The sequence below is a fragment of the Hyaena hyaena genome, unplaced genomic scaffold (assembly GCF_003009895.1).
Source record: "Hyaena hyaena isolate Hyena2069 unplaced genomic scaffold, ASM300989v1 scaffold_315, whole genome shotgun sequence".
NCBI classification, from domain to species: Eukaryota; Metazoa; Chordata; class Mammalia; order Carnivora; family Hyaenidae; genus Hyaena; species Hyaena hyaena.
The window spans coordinates 907,511-924,494 of NW_024080948.1; the positions used below are offsets into that span (position 1 = coordinate 907,511).

Consider the following 16,984-nt stretch of genomic DNA (forward strand, 5'->3'; position numbering starts at 1 on the left):
ATGGGTTTATTATATAAAAGAGGAGTTACCTGATGAATGCAAACTGAAATATTAAAACATTATTATGGAGAAAATTTCAGGAATTCAAAACTTTTATTAAACATAAAGCTAAGGGGAGGCACAAGAGGCTTGAGTTGTCTCCCAGTCTACAGAGATATGTATATAATTTTAAAAACCTTTTCTATTGCTTTTTAATCACACTGAAAAATAAAAGCAGTTGTTATTCCCTGGACAAGATGTTACTAGTTCTTAATATTCCACCTCTTCGGAGATTAGTTAAAAGTTGTTGTCACAGGAGTGACTCTGAAAGGAAATCTCTGTTAGATAAAAAAGAACATTTTACATGCTTTTAATTTTCCCAAACATCTTGCTGAGTTGTATTTTTTTAACTTTATTATGAAATTTTCCATATATCACAAAAGTAGACATACCTAGTATCACAAATCCCCTTGATTATCAACTCAGTTTCAACAACCATTAAAATTTTGTTCTACTTGCTCTACCTCTCCTCTCCTGTACCATCTAACACTGTAATACCCCATCTTTCAGGGTATTTTCCCTTATGTTCTGTGATATTTTTTTCTATACTTCTCCTCCTCTGATCTTTATTTTTGTGGTTCATCATCTTCCTACCCATTTTTTACTCAGTTTGGGGAAAAAGAAAGAATCCAATGGGATTCTGTAACTCTCTAAGATATGTTATTTACTGCCTTAAGAGTAGGAGCATCTCCTTTTCTAAGCTTATCTCCCATTATCAGTTTTCTAGGATAACACTAACACTTAAATGTTTAAATCAGTTAACATCCAAGGCTTTCAACACTTTTCAGGCCCTAGATCTCAAGGTAGACAGACACATGAAAGTGCCAAATCTACTGGCACCTGGCTGGCTCAGTCAGAAGAGTATGCAACTCTTGATCTCATGGGTTTGAGCCCCACAGTGGGTATAGAGATTGATTACTAAAAGAAATAAATAAACTTAATCTCTGCTCTCTTTAACAAAGGTCCAGAAGATACCATAGATGGTGATGACCTTCCTATAAACCCAAAGCTTATAACCCAGTTTTCCTAGAAAAAAATAAATTTAACAGTACAGTGGTGGCCCTGGGATTCTGAACTCCCGGCCTTTGGAAAAGTGCCAATATATTCACTTTCTACAAGTTGAAGGAAGTATTAGCAATTTGGGTATCCCCGGACTACTCCAAAGAACTGCAGTCAAATAAGCTAAGTATCTTGAAACATTCATAAATATTTCCTTTCTTACTTTGAGCCCTAAAATTTTTTTTAAAATTTTATTATTTAAGTAATCTCTATACCCAACATGGGGCTCAAACTCACAACCCCACAATCAAGAGTCATATGCTCTACCAACTGAGCCAGCCAGGTGCCACTGAACCATGAATGTTTTAACATTTCTTTATTCTTACATCAGTCTGAACTTTTGTTTTAGCCAAAGTAAAGTTCTGACTAAAATGAGTATTTATTCTCCCTTGTCTCTTCTTATATTCTTTGTGTGAACAACAAGTGAACTCTTACCTTGCTTCATCCTTGGGTCTGGAGCCATCATCATTTTGTGAAGCACCTTGAACATCAATAAAATTTACACAGAAAATGAGTTTCAAAAAGTGATTTTCAGCTTCTTCCTAAACATGCAAACCCTTTTATTAAAGCCTGTAGAACATACTATAACTTAAATTCCAACATATTTAAAGGAAAAATGTGATAACATGTTCATATGATTGAAATTAGAAAAAGTTTTACCAAAATTCTGTGCAAATGTGTTTTAGGTCTAGGAGATGTTAATTACTGAAGCTATTATTACTGATGTCCTACTTCTGTCTTTTAAAATATATATTTGCTTGGTTCTAACTCAAATTTGATATTTTAGTCATCCTTTTTTCCCAAAGACCTTACAAAAAGTACTGATAACCAGTAGGATAAGGAATAAAACAGATTCTGAAAACAGAAAAATCAGTAACATCTCTCTTATGCAAGGGCCTGGCAAATAACTTCAAGAATAGGAAAGGTACCAATTAATCTCAAAATGGCAAATTAATGCCAGAAATTTCACACTTTTTTCAAATTTCATTCATGTGAAATAACCTGAGGACTCAGTAAGGGTCTGTGCACTATAAAAACATTAGATGGTAGGCACATTGATTGCAGCAAAAATAGTAGACAGAGAAGGAAAAACTATGAAATGCAGAAACTCAAGTTTATCAATCTATTTTAAGTTAGTTAAAGAATAATAGTCCCTAGGGTGCCCAAGTGTCTCAGTCAGTTAAGTGTCTGACTTCAGCTCAGGTCATGATCTCATGGTTCATGGGTTCAAGCCCCACACTGGGTTCTGTGCTGACAGCTCAGAGCCTGAAGCCTGCTTCTGTTCTCCCTCTCTCTCTGCCCTTCTCTCTCGTGCTCTGTCTCTCTCAAAAATAAATAAACATTAAAAAAAAAAGTCCCTAAATACACAGTTTTAAACAGTGAAATCATCACTACATTACTCCAAACCATAATTAATAGATTAATTTTATTTAAAAAATGCTGAATCGACTGCTAGGAATTTACCCAAGGGATACAGGAGTGCTGGTGCAAAGGGGCACATGTACTCCAATGTTCATAGCAGCACTTTCAACAATAGCCAAATCATGGAAAGAGCCTAAATGTCCATCAACTGATGAATGGATCAAGAAGATGTGGTATATCTATACAACGGAACACTACCTGGCAATGAGAAAGAACAAACTCTGGTTATTTGTAGTAACATGGATGGAACTCGAGGGTGTTATGCTGAGCAAAATAAGTCAGGCAAAGAAAGACAGATACCATGTTATCACTTTTAAGTGGAACAGGAGAAACTTAACAGAGGACTATGGGGGAGGAGAAGGGGAAAAAATAGTTGGGGAGAGGGAGGAAGGCAAACCTCCCTCCTCTTGAATACTGAGACAAACGGAGGGCTGATGGGGGTGGGGGAATGGGAAGGGGGCTGATGGGCATGGAGGAGGGCACTTGTTGGGATGAGCACTGGGTGTTATATGGAAACCAACTTTACAATAAACTATGAAGAAAAAAATTAAATAAATAAATAAAAATAAAAAATAAAAAATGCTAAATCACCACTACCCTATACCATACTCAGCAAGGTTGCCAGGTATATCATCTTGTCTAAAAATATTACATTAAAAAAATTAGGGGGCACAAAAGGTACAGCATAAGGAATATAGTCAATAGTATTTTAATACTGTTGTATGGTGATGGACTGTAGCTACCACTTGTGGTGAGCACAGCGTAAAATACAGACTTATCAATCACTATGTTGTAAACTTGAAACAAATGTAACTTTGTGTGTCAACAATCCTTCAACTAAAACAAAAAACTGACCAAAAAAAAGTACAAGTGATTAACCAGACAATATGGTATATGTATGCAATGGAAAACTACTCAGTAATAAAAAGGAACAAATAATTGAATTATGCTATGTCATGGATGTCATTGTGCTAAGTGAAAATCTGACACAAAAGACCATATACACTGTACCATTCCCATTTATATGAAATGTCCAGAAAAGGCAAATTTTTGGAGACAAAATAGATTAGTGGTTGCCTAGGGCTAGAGGTGGAACAGAATGTCCTATAAATAAGAGTATCTTACCAGGGGGATGAAAATGTCCTAATCCTGATTTACAATAATGGTTGGATCACTCAGTTAAATTACTAAATTGTATATTTGCAACGAGTTAATTTTATGAAATATAAATCTCAATATAGTTGTTAAAAATGGCTTGAATACATGAGCTGTGAGATCATGACCTGAGCCAAAGTCAGCCACTTAACTGACCGAGCCACCCATGAGCCCCTAAAAAATTTCCTTAATGTTTATTTTTGAGAGAGAGTAAGAGCGCAACTGGGGGAAGGGTAGAGAGAGAAAGGGAGGGAGAGATCCCAAGCAGATTCCATGCTATTAACGCAAAGCCTGACTTGTGGGGCTCAATCTCACCAACCATGAGATCATGACCTGAGCTGAACATGACCTGAGCCAAAAGTTTAACTGACAGCCACAGAGGCACCCCTGAAAAGGGTACCTTTCAGTTTTACAAGAAATTTTTTTAAACATTTTGAATATTTATTTATTTTGAGAAAGAGAGTAGGGAAAGGGCTGAGAGACAGGGAGACACAAAATCTGAGGTAGTCTCCAGGCTCAGCTGTCAGCACAGAGCCTGATAAGGGGCTCAAATCCACTAACTGTGAGATCATGACCTGAGCTGAAGTCAGACACTAACTGACCGAGCCATTCAGGAGCCCCTACAAGAATTATTTTTATATGGAATATATTGCCTCAAAGAGCTGATGAGACACAAATGAAATCAAAAGCAAAATTAAAAAATCCAGCATAAGTTACTAAAATTAGTATACCAATTTTCTCAAAAGTTAAGAAAACCACTTGCGGGGGGAATGCACCAGAGTGGCTCAGTTGGTTAAGCATCCAACTCTTGGTTTTGGCTCAGGTGATGATATCATGGTTTGTGAAACTGCCCCGCAGTGGGCTCTGTACAGAACCTGCTTAGGATTCTCCCTCTCCCATGCCCAGCATGGAGGTGCACAACTCTCTCTCTCTCTCTCTCTCAAACCAAATAAATAAACTTTAAAAAAAAAAAAAGAAAGAAAGAAAGAAAGAAAAGAAAAGAAAGAGGAAACCATTTGGAATATTCCATTTAAATCTACCAATAAGTGACACTTTTAAACTTTTTCATTTATTACAAAGAAGCACAGTATTTAATCACACAGACTCTGAGGCCAAACTGCTTGGGTTTGTATCATAGCTTCATCATGTACTAACACTGTGACTTCAGAAAAGTACCCTTGGCTTTCCTATGCCTTTTACCGCACATATAAAATGGGACAATAATACCTACTGCGCAGAATAGCTGTGAGGATTAAACAAATATTTAAACAGTGCCCAGCACATAACCACTCCATAAATATTAGCTATTACTGTTTCTCAAAATTTACATTTCATCTGTAAGTATAAAGGCCATTTTCATCCACTTCGATACAGAGGTGAAACCCTAATTATAAAATTTTTAATGTTTATTCATTTTTTGAGAGAAGAGAGACAGTGTGAGAGCGGGGGAGGGGCAGAGAGAGAGGGAGACATGGAATCTGAAACAGGCTCCAGGTTCTGAGCTGTCAGCACAGAGCCCAACACGGGGCTCAAACTCACAAACTGAGAGATCATGACCTGAGCTGAAATTGGACACTCAACCAACTGAGCCATCCAGGCGCCCCAATGGAATAAATTATACAGACTTAATTCTGTGCTTCCAGAGAGTAGTTTTTTTAAAAAACACAAAATATCTGATACTTATACAATTAATGTACAAGAAGAGAACAGTGACCTTAAAGTTTACATTTTACAAAAAGTATTCCTACTCCAAATTTCCACAAGAAAAAAATGATCAGATTTCTATATGCACACATTTTACTCACAAGACATTCTGGAAGATCTACACTACTCAAAAGGGCTTCCCTGAGACAAAATAACTAGCTGGTAGATGAAGAAATTTAACACATTGTTCTATTTCCTGGTGCCTAGCAATCTCAAAACAAAACAAACAAGTGAACTGATACTAGAGCAGGAACAAGGTGAAGTAAGCAAATATGAAAAAAAGGGTTATCCTGATGGCTACTATCAGCTCTAAGACGAATCAGAAGAGAAGGCTTAGGTTAGCACCAAGGTGAAGGAACTGAACCAGAGATAGCCACATTAGGCTAGGGACTCCAAAAGGAGCTGAGGTGTTCCTAGGTATGTGACACACCCTACACTAGCAGAAGCAAAAGAAATTTTCTCTTGGGCAATTAATCCCCAATTTAGGCTCCTAAAATTCCCCACAGACTATGATTAAAAAATTAACTGGCAATCAAAGAGCAGCCAACATAAGAAAACAAGTCTCAATCAAGGACAGACATAAAAATATATCCTCTGGGGCATCTGGGTGGCTCAGTCAGGTAAGCATCTGATTTCGGCTCAGGTCATAATCTCACAGCTTGTGGGTTCGAGTCCCACATCAGGCTCTGTGCTCACAGCTCAGAGCCTGGGGCCGGCTTCAGATTCTGTGTCTTCATCTCTCTGTCTCTTCCCTGCTTATGCTCTATGTGTCTGCGTTTCTCTCTCTCAAAAATAAATAAACATTTTAAAATTTTTAAATAAAAATAAATAAATAAATAAAATACATCCCCAAAGATTTCTGATATTGGAATTTTCCCTTTTGGTTTGATATTGAAATTTTTAAATGGGGAATATAAAAAAAAAACTTATCAAAAGAAAATTAATAAGCAAAAACAAGAAATTATCAAACAAGCACCAGCAATTCCATTCCTAGGAATATACTCAAGATAAATGAAAAACATGTGCACAAAGAAACTTGTACACAAATATTTACAGCAGCATTATTTATGATTCATTGATAACCAAAAGGTGGGAAAGTAAATCATGTGTCCACCAGTAGATGAATGCATAAACAAATAGTGGCATATTCATACAATGGAATATTATTCAGCCACAAAAAAGGAAGTACTGATACATGCTTCAACTTTGATAAACATCGAAAATATGCCAAAAATCCAGACACAAAAGGTCATGTACTATATGATTCCTTTTTTATAATATATCTAGAATAGGCAAATCCATAAAGACAAAAAGCATATTAGAGATTAGCAGGGGATGGGGGGTGGGGAATAGAGAGTATATAATAGACAATGGTTTGTTTTTTCTGGGATGATGAAAGTGTTTTGAAATCAGAGATGGTAGATACTATCATTATGAATACACTGAATTATACACTTCATAAGGTTAGTTGTATGTTATGTAAATTTTACCTCAATAAAAAGAATCACAATAAAAATGGGACATCACTGAAGAAACAATAAATATTGTAAAGCTAAAGTGCACATATCAATATATACGAGCAATTCCATCCTCAAGCATACATCCCACATAGACTCTTCAAACTGTACCAGGAAACATATAAATGAATAAATGCAAAAATATTCAATCTATTGTGGTTTATCTATACCATGGAATACTACATGGCAATGAGAAACAATGAAATCTGGCCATGTGTAGCAACATGGATGGACCTTGAGGGTGTTATGCTGAGCGAAATAAGTCAGGCAGAGAAGGACAAATATCATGTTTGCACGTATAGGAGGATTAGGAGGAACTTAACTAAGGAACAAGGGGGAGAAGAAGGGGGGAAATGGTGGGGGAAGGGGAGAGAGGCAAACCATGAGAGACTCTTGAATGCTGACAAAAACTGAGGACTGATGGATGTGGGGGGAAAGGGGCATGGGCATGGAGGAGGACACTTGTGGTGATGAGCACTGGGTGTTATGTGGAAACTAATTTGACAATAAACTATCTGTAAAAAAAAAAAAAAATTCAATCTATGACTATGTTAATGGCAAGATCTGGAAAGAAATCAGATGTCTTTTGACATAAAAATGGATAAACTGTGGTATATTCACCTAACATGATCATACAGCAATGAAAATAAATGAGGTACAGATATAGTACTATGGATAAATTTTAAAAGGCAAAATTTATTTTCACAGAGCTCAAGAAAAAGTGCAAGTAATATACTATTTAGGGACATGCATATGTGATTAAAATTTTTTAAGCAAGGAAATGATAAATTCAAAATTTAGAGTAGTGATTATCTGTAGAGGAAAGATAAGGAATGATATAGGGTGGAAAATACAGGTAGATTTTCTAACGTGTGTGGTAGTTCATGGGGTGCATAATCTACTATGCTGGTTTATATATTAAATGTAAGAATGTATGTCATGAGGCACCTGGGTGGCTCAGTCGGTTAAGTGTCCAACTTAGGCTCAAGTCATGATCTCATGGATCATGAGTTCACCCCGCATCAGGCTCTGTACTGAAAGCTCAGAGTCTGGAGCCTGCTTGGGAGTCTCTGTCTCCCTCTCTCTCTGCCCCTCCCTCGCTCACACTCAGTCTCTCTCTCTCTCTGAAAAATAAATAAAAACATTAAAAAATTTTAAAGAATATATGTTATATATGGCATGGTGAAAAATAAAGATCATTATAAGAATATGTTCCCATTTTATAATCATGAACTTAAAAGTAAAATAGATTTTTATTTGTCTTTAGGAAAAATGTCTTTGATAGCAATACTTTTCAGTGTTTCCTACTGGAGGACATATTTGGGGAGATAGGTATTAAACTAATGATCTACCACCACCAGTAACCCAAGAGGTAAAAATAGATGAAATGGTAAGTTCTTGCAGATATGAAAAATGCCCACACTCAATTTGACTGACTGACTTTAGATCTGAGTGCTAAAACAGTAAGTCTGTGTAACTAAGGATCCTTCTTAGAGATTCATAAAAAGCTATTAACTCTGTACTTAAGTAGAGGAAAACACCAGGGCAAATATGAAGTTGTTTTCTAAATCAGAGAAGAAAGAATCAAAGAAAATGTGACAACTACAATTAAGACGCTCAGGTGCATATTAAGCTTGTTCTCTGAGCCAGGGTAGGGGTTGGGAAGGTGGGATAAGGATATAACGGTCTCTAGTTTTCAAATAAAGCTTGAAGATAAGTGGGAAGAAAAAACAAACATGCTGAGTAAATTCTGTTTCGCTTGAAAAAGGTTTACTTATCTGTCATTTTTAAAAATTTATCCACCAAAAACAATGAACCAAAAATTTCTAAGTACCCAAAGAGATAATACTGTCTCATCAGGAAAATCCAATATTCCCACTAAATCTACATTTATAGCAAGCTATTATCTGATAACTTTTAATACTAAAATTCAGACAGTGATTTCTTTTTCATAAACATTATTTAAAAATTAACCAAAAATATTTAAGTCTACAAGAACAAATTTCTTCTAAGAACCATTCTACATGTTCATCCACAAAAAACTTCTGAATGGGATACTCAGCTGGCTCAGTAAGCAGAACATGTGACTCTTGATCTCGCGGTGGTAAGTTTGAGCCCGATACTGGGTGCAGAGATTACTTAAAAACAAAATCTTTAATAAACAAAACAAAAGACAACCACTAACATTCTCAGGGGAAAATATAATCTAAAAATCTTTAACAGTATAAAATTATTAGAATACTAAAACAATCTCCCTCACACCCCTACCCCCAGTTCTTATCCAACCAACCTATGCCAGGTGCTAGAAATTCAATTTTAGTGCTAAACTCTTATTTTCATTTATGGCTTATAATTAAAATTACAGAAATGAAACCAAACAACAACCTAAGTGTAGTTCCCATCATGCATGCTTGTGAACTAGACTGGATTTTATCTGTTTACCACTCATGATTTAATTCAAAGTATCTAGGTTTTTAAGTGTGAACCAATTGGAAAGAATAGGAAACAGCAACAAATATTTGTATTTCAATCTTGACTCTGCATCATCTAGTTGGTATAATACTGGACTTTCTATTTCAGTTATCAGAGTCTCAATTTCCTTATACGCAAAATGCAGGTTACGTCTTAGAAAGCTATGATGGTTAAATGAGTATATATGTAAACACACCGACGTAGTGGCTGGCACATGGCAAGCATTAAAAAAATGGCACCTATTTTATCTGCCAACTCTAATCCTAAAATACACTGTGATTTTCCAGTTAAAATCTCTCTCTACTTCAAATAATTAGGTTAAATTCTGTCAATTATTTTCCTACCTGAATGGAAAACTGGTGACATAGAAATATTCACTTTTATGGATAATAAACAGTAAAGTTGTAAGTATAAATATGCAGTTTAGATTCTACTCTTAAATATGAAAACTGATAAGCTTTGTTAATTATTAAATATTTTTCATTAGTAAGAGTTTCAACTTGTAGGGGGTAGAAAACTTGGGAAGCTGTAAATACAGAGTATAAGCAATGTAACAATGAAATCTAACTTGTATATTATCTTCTAGTATTTCAATTTATGGAAAAATTTAACTATTCCAGAGTTCCTACAAATAGTAGTCAATTAAAATCAACTTGTCAACTCTGAAGCAGTATGACCATTTCAGAAACTTCGCTCTACCCTCATTAATCTCAAAGAAACAATCTGGAAGATATAACAGGACTGTGTTGAAGGTCCTGCTATTAAAAAACATCATGAGTTAAAGAGGAAGTAGGAAGTCTTCCAAAGCAGAAACAGAAGAATAATAGCACCTGACAACTGCAAAATGTTTCTTAATGCAGTTTCTAAGTAAACAAAAAGAAATTTGTCAGACTCATCAAGAAAACCACTAATCTGCTCTTTGTCTTGGGGACTCTTAAAACGATGTTTCAAGTGAAAATTCACTTAGCACATTAGTAAATAATGGAAAAATCTAAAAGAAATCCACTAAGAAGTACTTTTATTTAGCATGTTCGCTATATAGGCACTGATTCAGGTCCCAAACTTCTTTCAATTACAGTCCATGTTTATTATTCCCTTTAACAAAAACTAGTAAATCATAAATTATAAACTATACTGGCATACGGTATAATGAATTGGTTTTGTCATTACTGTAACACAAAGATACCTCTGTAAATGTAGCCTACAGAAATGGAAAAGGAATGGCAAATGGATTTCAGCTTGTATTGGCAGGCTGGTACAGTACTAAGAAAGATTTCAAATCAGATTTAAACTCAGCCAGATACTACTACAGACAAACTGTCTGTTATTGGCACTAGAGGGAGTGTGGCATCATATGCCATGTTAACTATCATCATTGGCCTACAAAATAAATATTTTATAAATCTATTCATTACACAGAATCAACTGTGATTCAACTTAGATTTTCAATTTCTCAACTTATAGAAAAATGTTTTATTCACAGAAACAATGCACTAAAAGGAAAATGTTTAAAGTAATCAATGTCTCTTTTTAAAAAGGAAATAATTTCTTTAAGGCGAAAAAGAATAGCAATAATTACATATAGCATTCTATGGTGGCTAACACAAGAATCATTAAAGAGCCTATACAAAAAGTGATTACTTACTTTCTGAACATGTAGTTTCACCATTGGTAACAACTTCAGAGTCTAACTGCAGCCCATCAAGACAAACGGACAAGTCTCCTATTGTCTCTGTTGGCTCTTTGTCACCTACAAGCTGTAAGGTCACAACTACTTCCTCAACTGTAAGAGAACATAATTATAGAACAAAATAGTTACTTTCTTTTCTCTAAGCCATCTTAACTGTTAAAAACAATGTCCTAAAAAATTTACATTTTTGTGGATAAAAATTGTTTTTAGTATACTTCTCCAAGGTTTCAGGCATAGAACAAAATCTGCTAATGTTTAATATCCATAATGTAAAATACTACATAGCTCAATCATCTCATTTGTTATGTTCATTCCATCCTTGCAGAAAATAAGCCAGCAGGATTATTCAACAATATATGCCTGAATTTTATGGAGTGAAAACATATAATTTAAGAATGAATTGTTTCTTCTAAATCTTAAATGAGATTTAGAAAGTATGTTTTAGATAGTCAAGGGATGGAAAAACATCTATGTTTTAAACTCATGATATAGTAATCAAAACAAGCATGTTTCAAGTTTTTATATATCTACATATATACATACAAATAAAACCACAGCCATCTAAAATTGGGAAATTTTTTAAAAAGCATGTGAAAAAGAAATCTGTCAAAATATTAATCATTTGTCTTTGAAATGGGATTACATATTTCATCTCTACATTTTTTAGTTTTCCATAATTGAGTTATAATATTTTAATAAGTACCTATTTACTAAATGTATTTAAAAATATTGGGTCAAAAATGAATAGCTAAACAACCAAAGTTGCTAAGAATGCTTTAAATAATTCAAAAATTGGGGCACCTGGGTGGCTCTAACACTTAAACATCTGACTCTTAATTTCAGCTCAGGTCATGATCTCAAGGGCTCAGTGCTGACAATGCAAAGCCTGCTTAGGATTCTCTCTCTCTCCCTCTCTCTCTCTACCCCTCCTCTACTCAGGCTTGCATGTGCACATGCATGCACATGTTCTCTCTCTCTCTCTCTCTCTCTCTCAAAATAAACAAACATTCAAGACTGTTCCCCTTATTAATATTATAACCAAGTAAACGTAACAGCAAATAGTGAACATAATCATTCTGCATCTCTTGCACATGGATTTCTTGCAGAAAAACAAATAGCCTAGCACAATTTCTGTTACTTTTACATACATACGTTTCATGTTGTTTGACTTTAAGGTTTCAAAGATATCTAATGCTGCAGTTCCCAACAAAACATCAGATTTCAGTGTCTGATGACTCCACACACGAAAATGTAATTTACTCACAGGGGTGACAATACTAAAAGGGAAGAAAGATTAAAAAAAATTATTATTTTCATTAAACTATCATAGTGGGATCCTAAATAAATTACAATTAAATTTTAATGTCTAAAACCTTCTGAGTGTAGAGTGGCTAAAATGAGCAAATCAGAGGACTCTAGATGCTGGCAAGGATGTGGAGAAATGGGCACCCTCCTACACTGTTGGTGGGAATGTAAACTGGTGCAGCCCCTCTGGAAAACAGTGTGGAGGTTCCTCAAAAAATTAACAATAGAACTCCCCTATGACCCAGCAATAGCACTGCTAGGAATTTACCCAAGGGATACAAGAGTGCTGATGCATAGGGACACATGTACCCCAATGTTCATAGCAGCACTCTCAACAATAGCCAAATCATGGAAAGAGCCTAAGTGTCCATCAACTGACGAATGGATCAAGAAGATGTGGTTTATCTATACAATGGAATACTACATGGCAATGAGAAAGAATGAAATCTGGCCATGTGTAGCAACATGGATGGACCTTGAGGGTGTTATGCTGAGCGAAATAAGTCAGGCAGAGAAGAACAGATACCATATGTTTGCACGTGTAGGAGGATTAGGAGGAACTTAACGGAGGACCATGGAGTAGAAGAAGAGGGAAAATAGTGGGGGAGAGGGAGGGAGCCAAACCATGAGAGACTCTTGATGCTGAGAACAAACTGAGGACTGATGGGGGGGGGGGGGGGGGGGAGAGGGGGGATGGGCATAGAGGAGGGCACTTGTGGGGGGCACTTGTGGGGATGAGCACTGGGTGTTATACGGAAACCAACTTGACAATAAACTATTTAAAAAATAACAAATAAATAAATAAATAAATAAATCAAAAAATAATCTGACTACAGTTCTTACAGTTTATTGTACAATCAATATTGCCCATATCTTGTAATCTTATGGAAAACATCTGAATGCTACATGCTCACATTGTCATTTTTATTTGTCGCTGAACTACAGGGGCAACTTCATGCATATAAAATTAAAACTGCTCATCATGCTACAAATAGTTTGTGAGTTTGAGCCCCATATGGGGCTCTGCACTGACAGTGAGGGGCCTGCTTGGGATTCTCTCTCTCTCTCTCTCTCTCTCAAAATAAAATTTTTTAAAAAAATTTTTAAAAATGTTTAAACACCAACATATAGACATAGGCACATGGATGTATACTGCAATGCTGTATAGCGACACATTAGAAACCAATGAATTAGGGGCACCTGGGCGGCTCAGTAGATTAAGGTTCAACTTCAGCTCAGGTCATGATCTAACACTTCACGAGTTCAAGCCCTGCAATGTGCTCTGTGCTGATCCTATGGAGTTTATTGGGGATTCTTACTTTCTCTCTCTCTCTCTCTGTCCTTCCCTCACTTGCACTTTCTCTCAAAAATAAATAAACTTCAAAAAACCGACTGATTTATAGGAACCTAGTAAAATACATGATAGTCCATGCATGTTAAGGGATATTATGTAACTATATAAGGTATGCTTATCTATGTGTATGCCACTAGAGAGAGAATCATGCTATGTAAAGTGTAAAAACAGTTATAGGATGCCTGGGTGGCTCAGTTGGTTAAGCATCTGACTTAGGCTCAGGTCATGAACTCGCGGCTCATGAGTGTGAGCCCCACATCGTGCTCTGTGTTGATAGCTCAGAGTCTGGAGCATGTGCAGAAAAGATTCTGTGTCTTCCTCTCTCTCTACCCCTCCCCTGCTAGCTCTCTCTCTTGCTCTCAAAAGTAGACATTTAAAAAATAAATTAAATAAATAAATAAATAAAAACAGAGTTATAGAATTTTTTTTTAAAGGAAGAAAAACCCTGTGTAGGTTCTGTGTGGGCATCTTAATTAAAAACACAAAAACAAGGGGTGCCTTGGTGGCTCAACTGATTAAGCGTCCAACTCTTGATTTCAGCTCAGGTCTTGATCTCAGGGTTGTGAGTTCAAGTCCCACGCTGGGCCCCAGGCTGTATGTGAAGTCTACTTGAAAGACAGAAAGACAGACAGACAGGCAAGAAAGACAAAGAAGGGAAAGGGAAGGGAAGGGAAAGGAAAGAGCTGCTAACAATCTTTCTAGGCCCATGACCATTGGGCTCTCTAGATACTGTTCAGTAGCAATAATGATACCAGCATCAACTAAACTGGAGAAGGCAGAAATTGGAAAAACAAATATCTAAAGAGAAACAAAGAGGGGATTAGAGAAAGGAGTCCTAGAACAGAGGAGAAAGAAAAACAAAAACATGAGAAGAGGTGCAAAGAAAACAAGTTGAGAAGCTTTTAAAGCTTCACTTCTATTCACTTATGAAGCTAAATACTCTGTAGAAAATTTCAAACCTACACTGTAAGGGGTTGCTTCCATTTGGGACTGTTCGTATTGTTGCATTTTTCTGTCTTCTTTGACTGTCCATCAACTGTGACTTCCACATAAGGACTTGGTCCAAACCAATTCTTTTTATTTTCTTTAAGTTTTGCTGAAATGACTGGGCAAAAAATAAGGAGAAAATATTTAAATATTTGAGATGTTAGTTCATCCTTCAAATCCATTTACTTTCATAGTTACATAAAACATCATTACTTTGACTCAGAGAAGCAGTTTTACTCTAAAATATACTAATTTTATTCACTCATAACCTTTGTATTTCCTCCCATTCTAGTAAATAAACACAGGACCTCCCCCACATCATCCACGCAAATTACTATTAATAGTCAGTATCAATAGTCTCAGTACTCTGAAGTCAATTAAAAAATACATCATCAGGGGTACCTGGATGGCTCAGTCAGTTGAGCGTCTGACTCTTGTCGGCTCAGGTCATGATCCCAGGGTTGTAGAAATGACCCTGGCGCTGGGCTCTGTGCTGAGCATGGAACTTGCTTGGGACTCTCTCTCTCTCTCTGTCTCTCTCTCCCCACCTCCCTCTCTCCCTCCCTCCCTTCCTTCCTTCCTCTCTCTCCCTCCCTCCCTCTCTCTCTCTCTCTCCTTCTTCTTCTGCCCTACCCCATTTGCATGCTCTTGCACTCTAAAACAAAAATTTTTTTTTCTAAAAGTACATCAACAAACTCAGTCAACAAATATTTGAATCCCTAACATGTACCAGATAATTGCTCTCAACTATAAATAGAGCAGTTTACAGTATAGAAAAGGCCCTGGCTCTCGGGGAGGTAATATCCTAGTTAGAGGGAAGTCCTTGTGCTGGAAAATAGGCTAATGTGGCAGAATATAACTTGGTAGTCTCTGAAGAAGCACTTTTAAGCAATTATCTAAATGATAGGGAGCTAAGGGGCGCCTGGGTGGCTTAGTCGGTTAAGCGTCTGACTTTCGCTTAGGTCATGATCTCGCGGTTCGTGGGTTCGAGCCCCGCGTCGGGCTCTGTGCTGACGGCCAGCTCAGAGCCTGGAGCCTGTTTCAGGGTCTGTGACTCCCTCTCTCTCTGACCCTCCCCTGCTCACGCTGTCTCTCTCTCTCTCTCTCTCTCTCTCCTAGAAATAAATAAAACATTAAAAAAATATATTTTTAAATGATAGGGAGCTAGCCCTGAGAAGACTGGAAGTGGGAAGAGAGCATTCCCAAGAGAAGCAAAAAGGCTTGGCATATCTGAAGGAAATATAGCAAACAGGGAAGAATGGTAAATGAGGTGAGATCACATTTAGCTTTTTAAGCCCAGATAAGGAATTTGGATTTTATTCTAAGTATGTTGGAAAGCCACCAGATGAAGACAGTTACAAACTAGGATTATTTTTAGCATCTCGTATCTCATAATAGCAAGAGCTTCCTACAAAGCGCATCTTAAGATACTGATTCCTTCATCTTCACCCTTGAGTTACCTTTGCCAAAAAACAGCCTTCTCCAAGCCCTTTGGAAGGTGCAACAAGTAGATTCAAATCTAGTAGGAGCACCTCACAGTACCCACAAGTGACAACTCATTGCTCCCCTATAAATGAGGTGATCACAGCCATGGAAATATTCTACCACCTAAGTATCTATTCTAGCAGCTAAGCACAGAGAATGCCAGTGCCCATCAAGGTGAAGGGAACTTTGGTATTGCTATAGGAGTTTGTTTAGCTGCTACCCAAGAAACTCAATATATAGTCCAAAGCATACACAGTCTGGGCAACCTAGCAGGTCTAGTCCCAGGTGGCAGCCATGAATCTCCTGACTTCACAAACATCACTTCTGTCCTTTGATGCTTATATGATATGCCTTTTTGAAAGCATGCAAGCCAGCTGCTGGGTTAGTATGTATATATATACAACAATGTATGTACATTCTATAAACTAGAACTTCATCATTATTTTGGAACATTTGGTATAAGAAAGTTCAATGAGATTTCAAATGAATATGCAGTTATCAAAAAAAGTAGCTGTAAAAGAAAGAAAAAGAAAAACTGCAAGATGTTACTGAAGTATGCAATAAGGAGACTCTGAAGAACTTCAAATAAGAGTGCTATTCTGGGGCATCTGTGTTGAGCATCTGACTTTAGTTCAGGTCATGATCTCACGGTTCGTGAACTGGAGCCCCAAGTTGGGCTCTGTGCTGAAAGCTTGGAGCCTGGGGCATGCTTCGGATTCTGTGTATGTGTGCCTCCTCTCTGCCCCTAAGCAGACGTGCACATGCCCTCTCTCTCAAAAATAAGTAAAACATTAA

The 16,984-nt window shown here is 36.7% G+C and overlaps 1 protein-coding gene across 3 annotated transcripts in view; it reads right to left on the reverse strand.

Moving 5' to 3' along the window:
* ITCH (itchy E3 ubiquitin protein ligase) overlaps window positions 1-16,984 on the reverse strand; it is a 139,836-nt gene that overhangs the window by 63,315 nt on the left and 59,537 nt on the right. For all 3 annotated transcript variants that reach the window (XM_039248704.1, XM_039248705.1, XM_039248706.1), the window contains exons 4-7: window positions 14,681-14,822; window positions 12,211-12,335; window positions 11,014-11,151; window positions 1,534-1,579 (exon numbers count right to left, since the gene is read on the reverse strand). In XM_039248704.1, coding sequence (XP_039104635.1) covers window positions 1,534-1,579; window positions 11,014-11,151; window positions 12,211-12,335; window positions 14,681-14,822 — 451 coding nt within the window. The remainder of the gene's footprint in view (window positions 1-1,533; window positions 1,580-11,013; window positions 11,152-12,210; window positions 12,336-14,680; window positions 14,823-16,984) is intronic.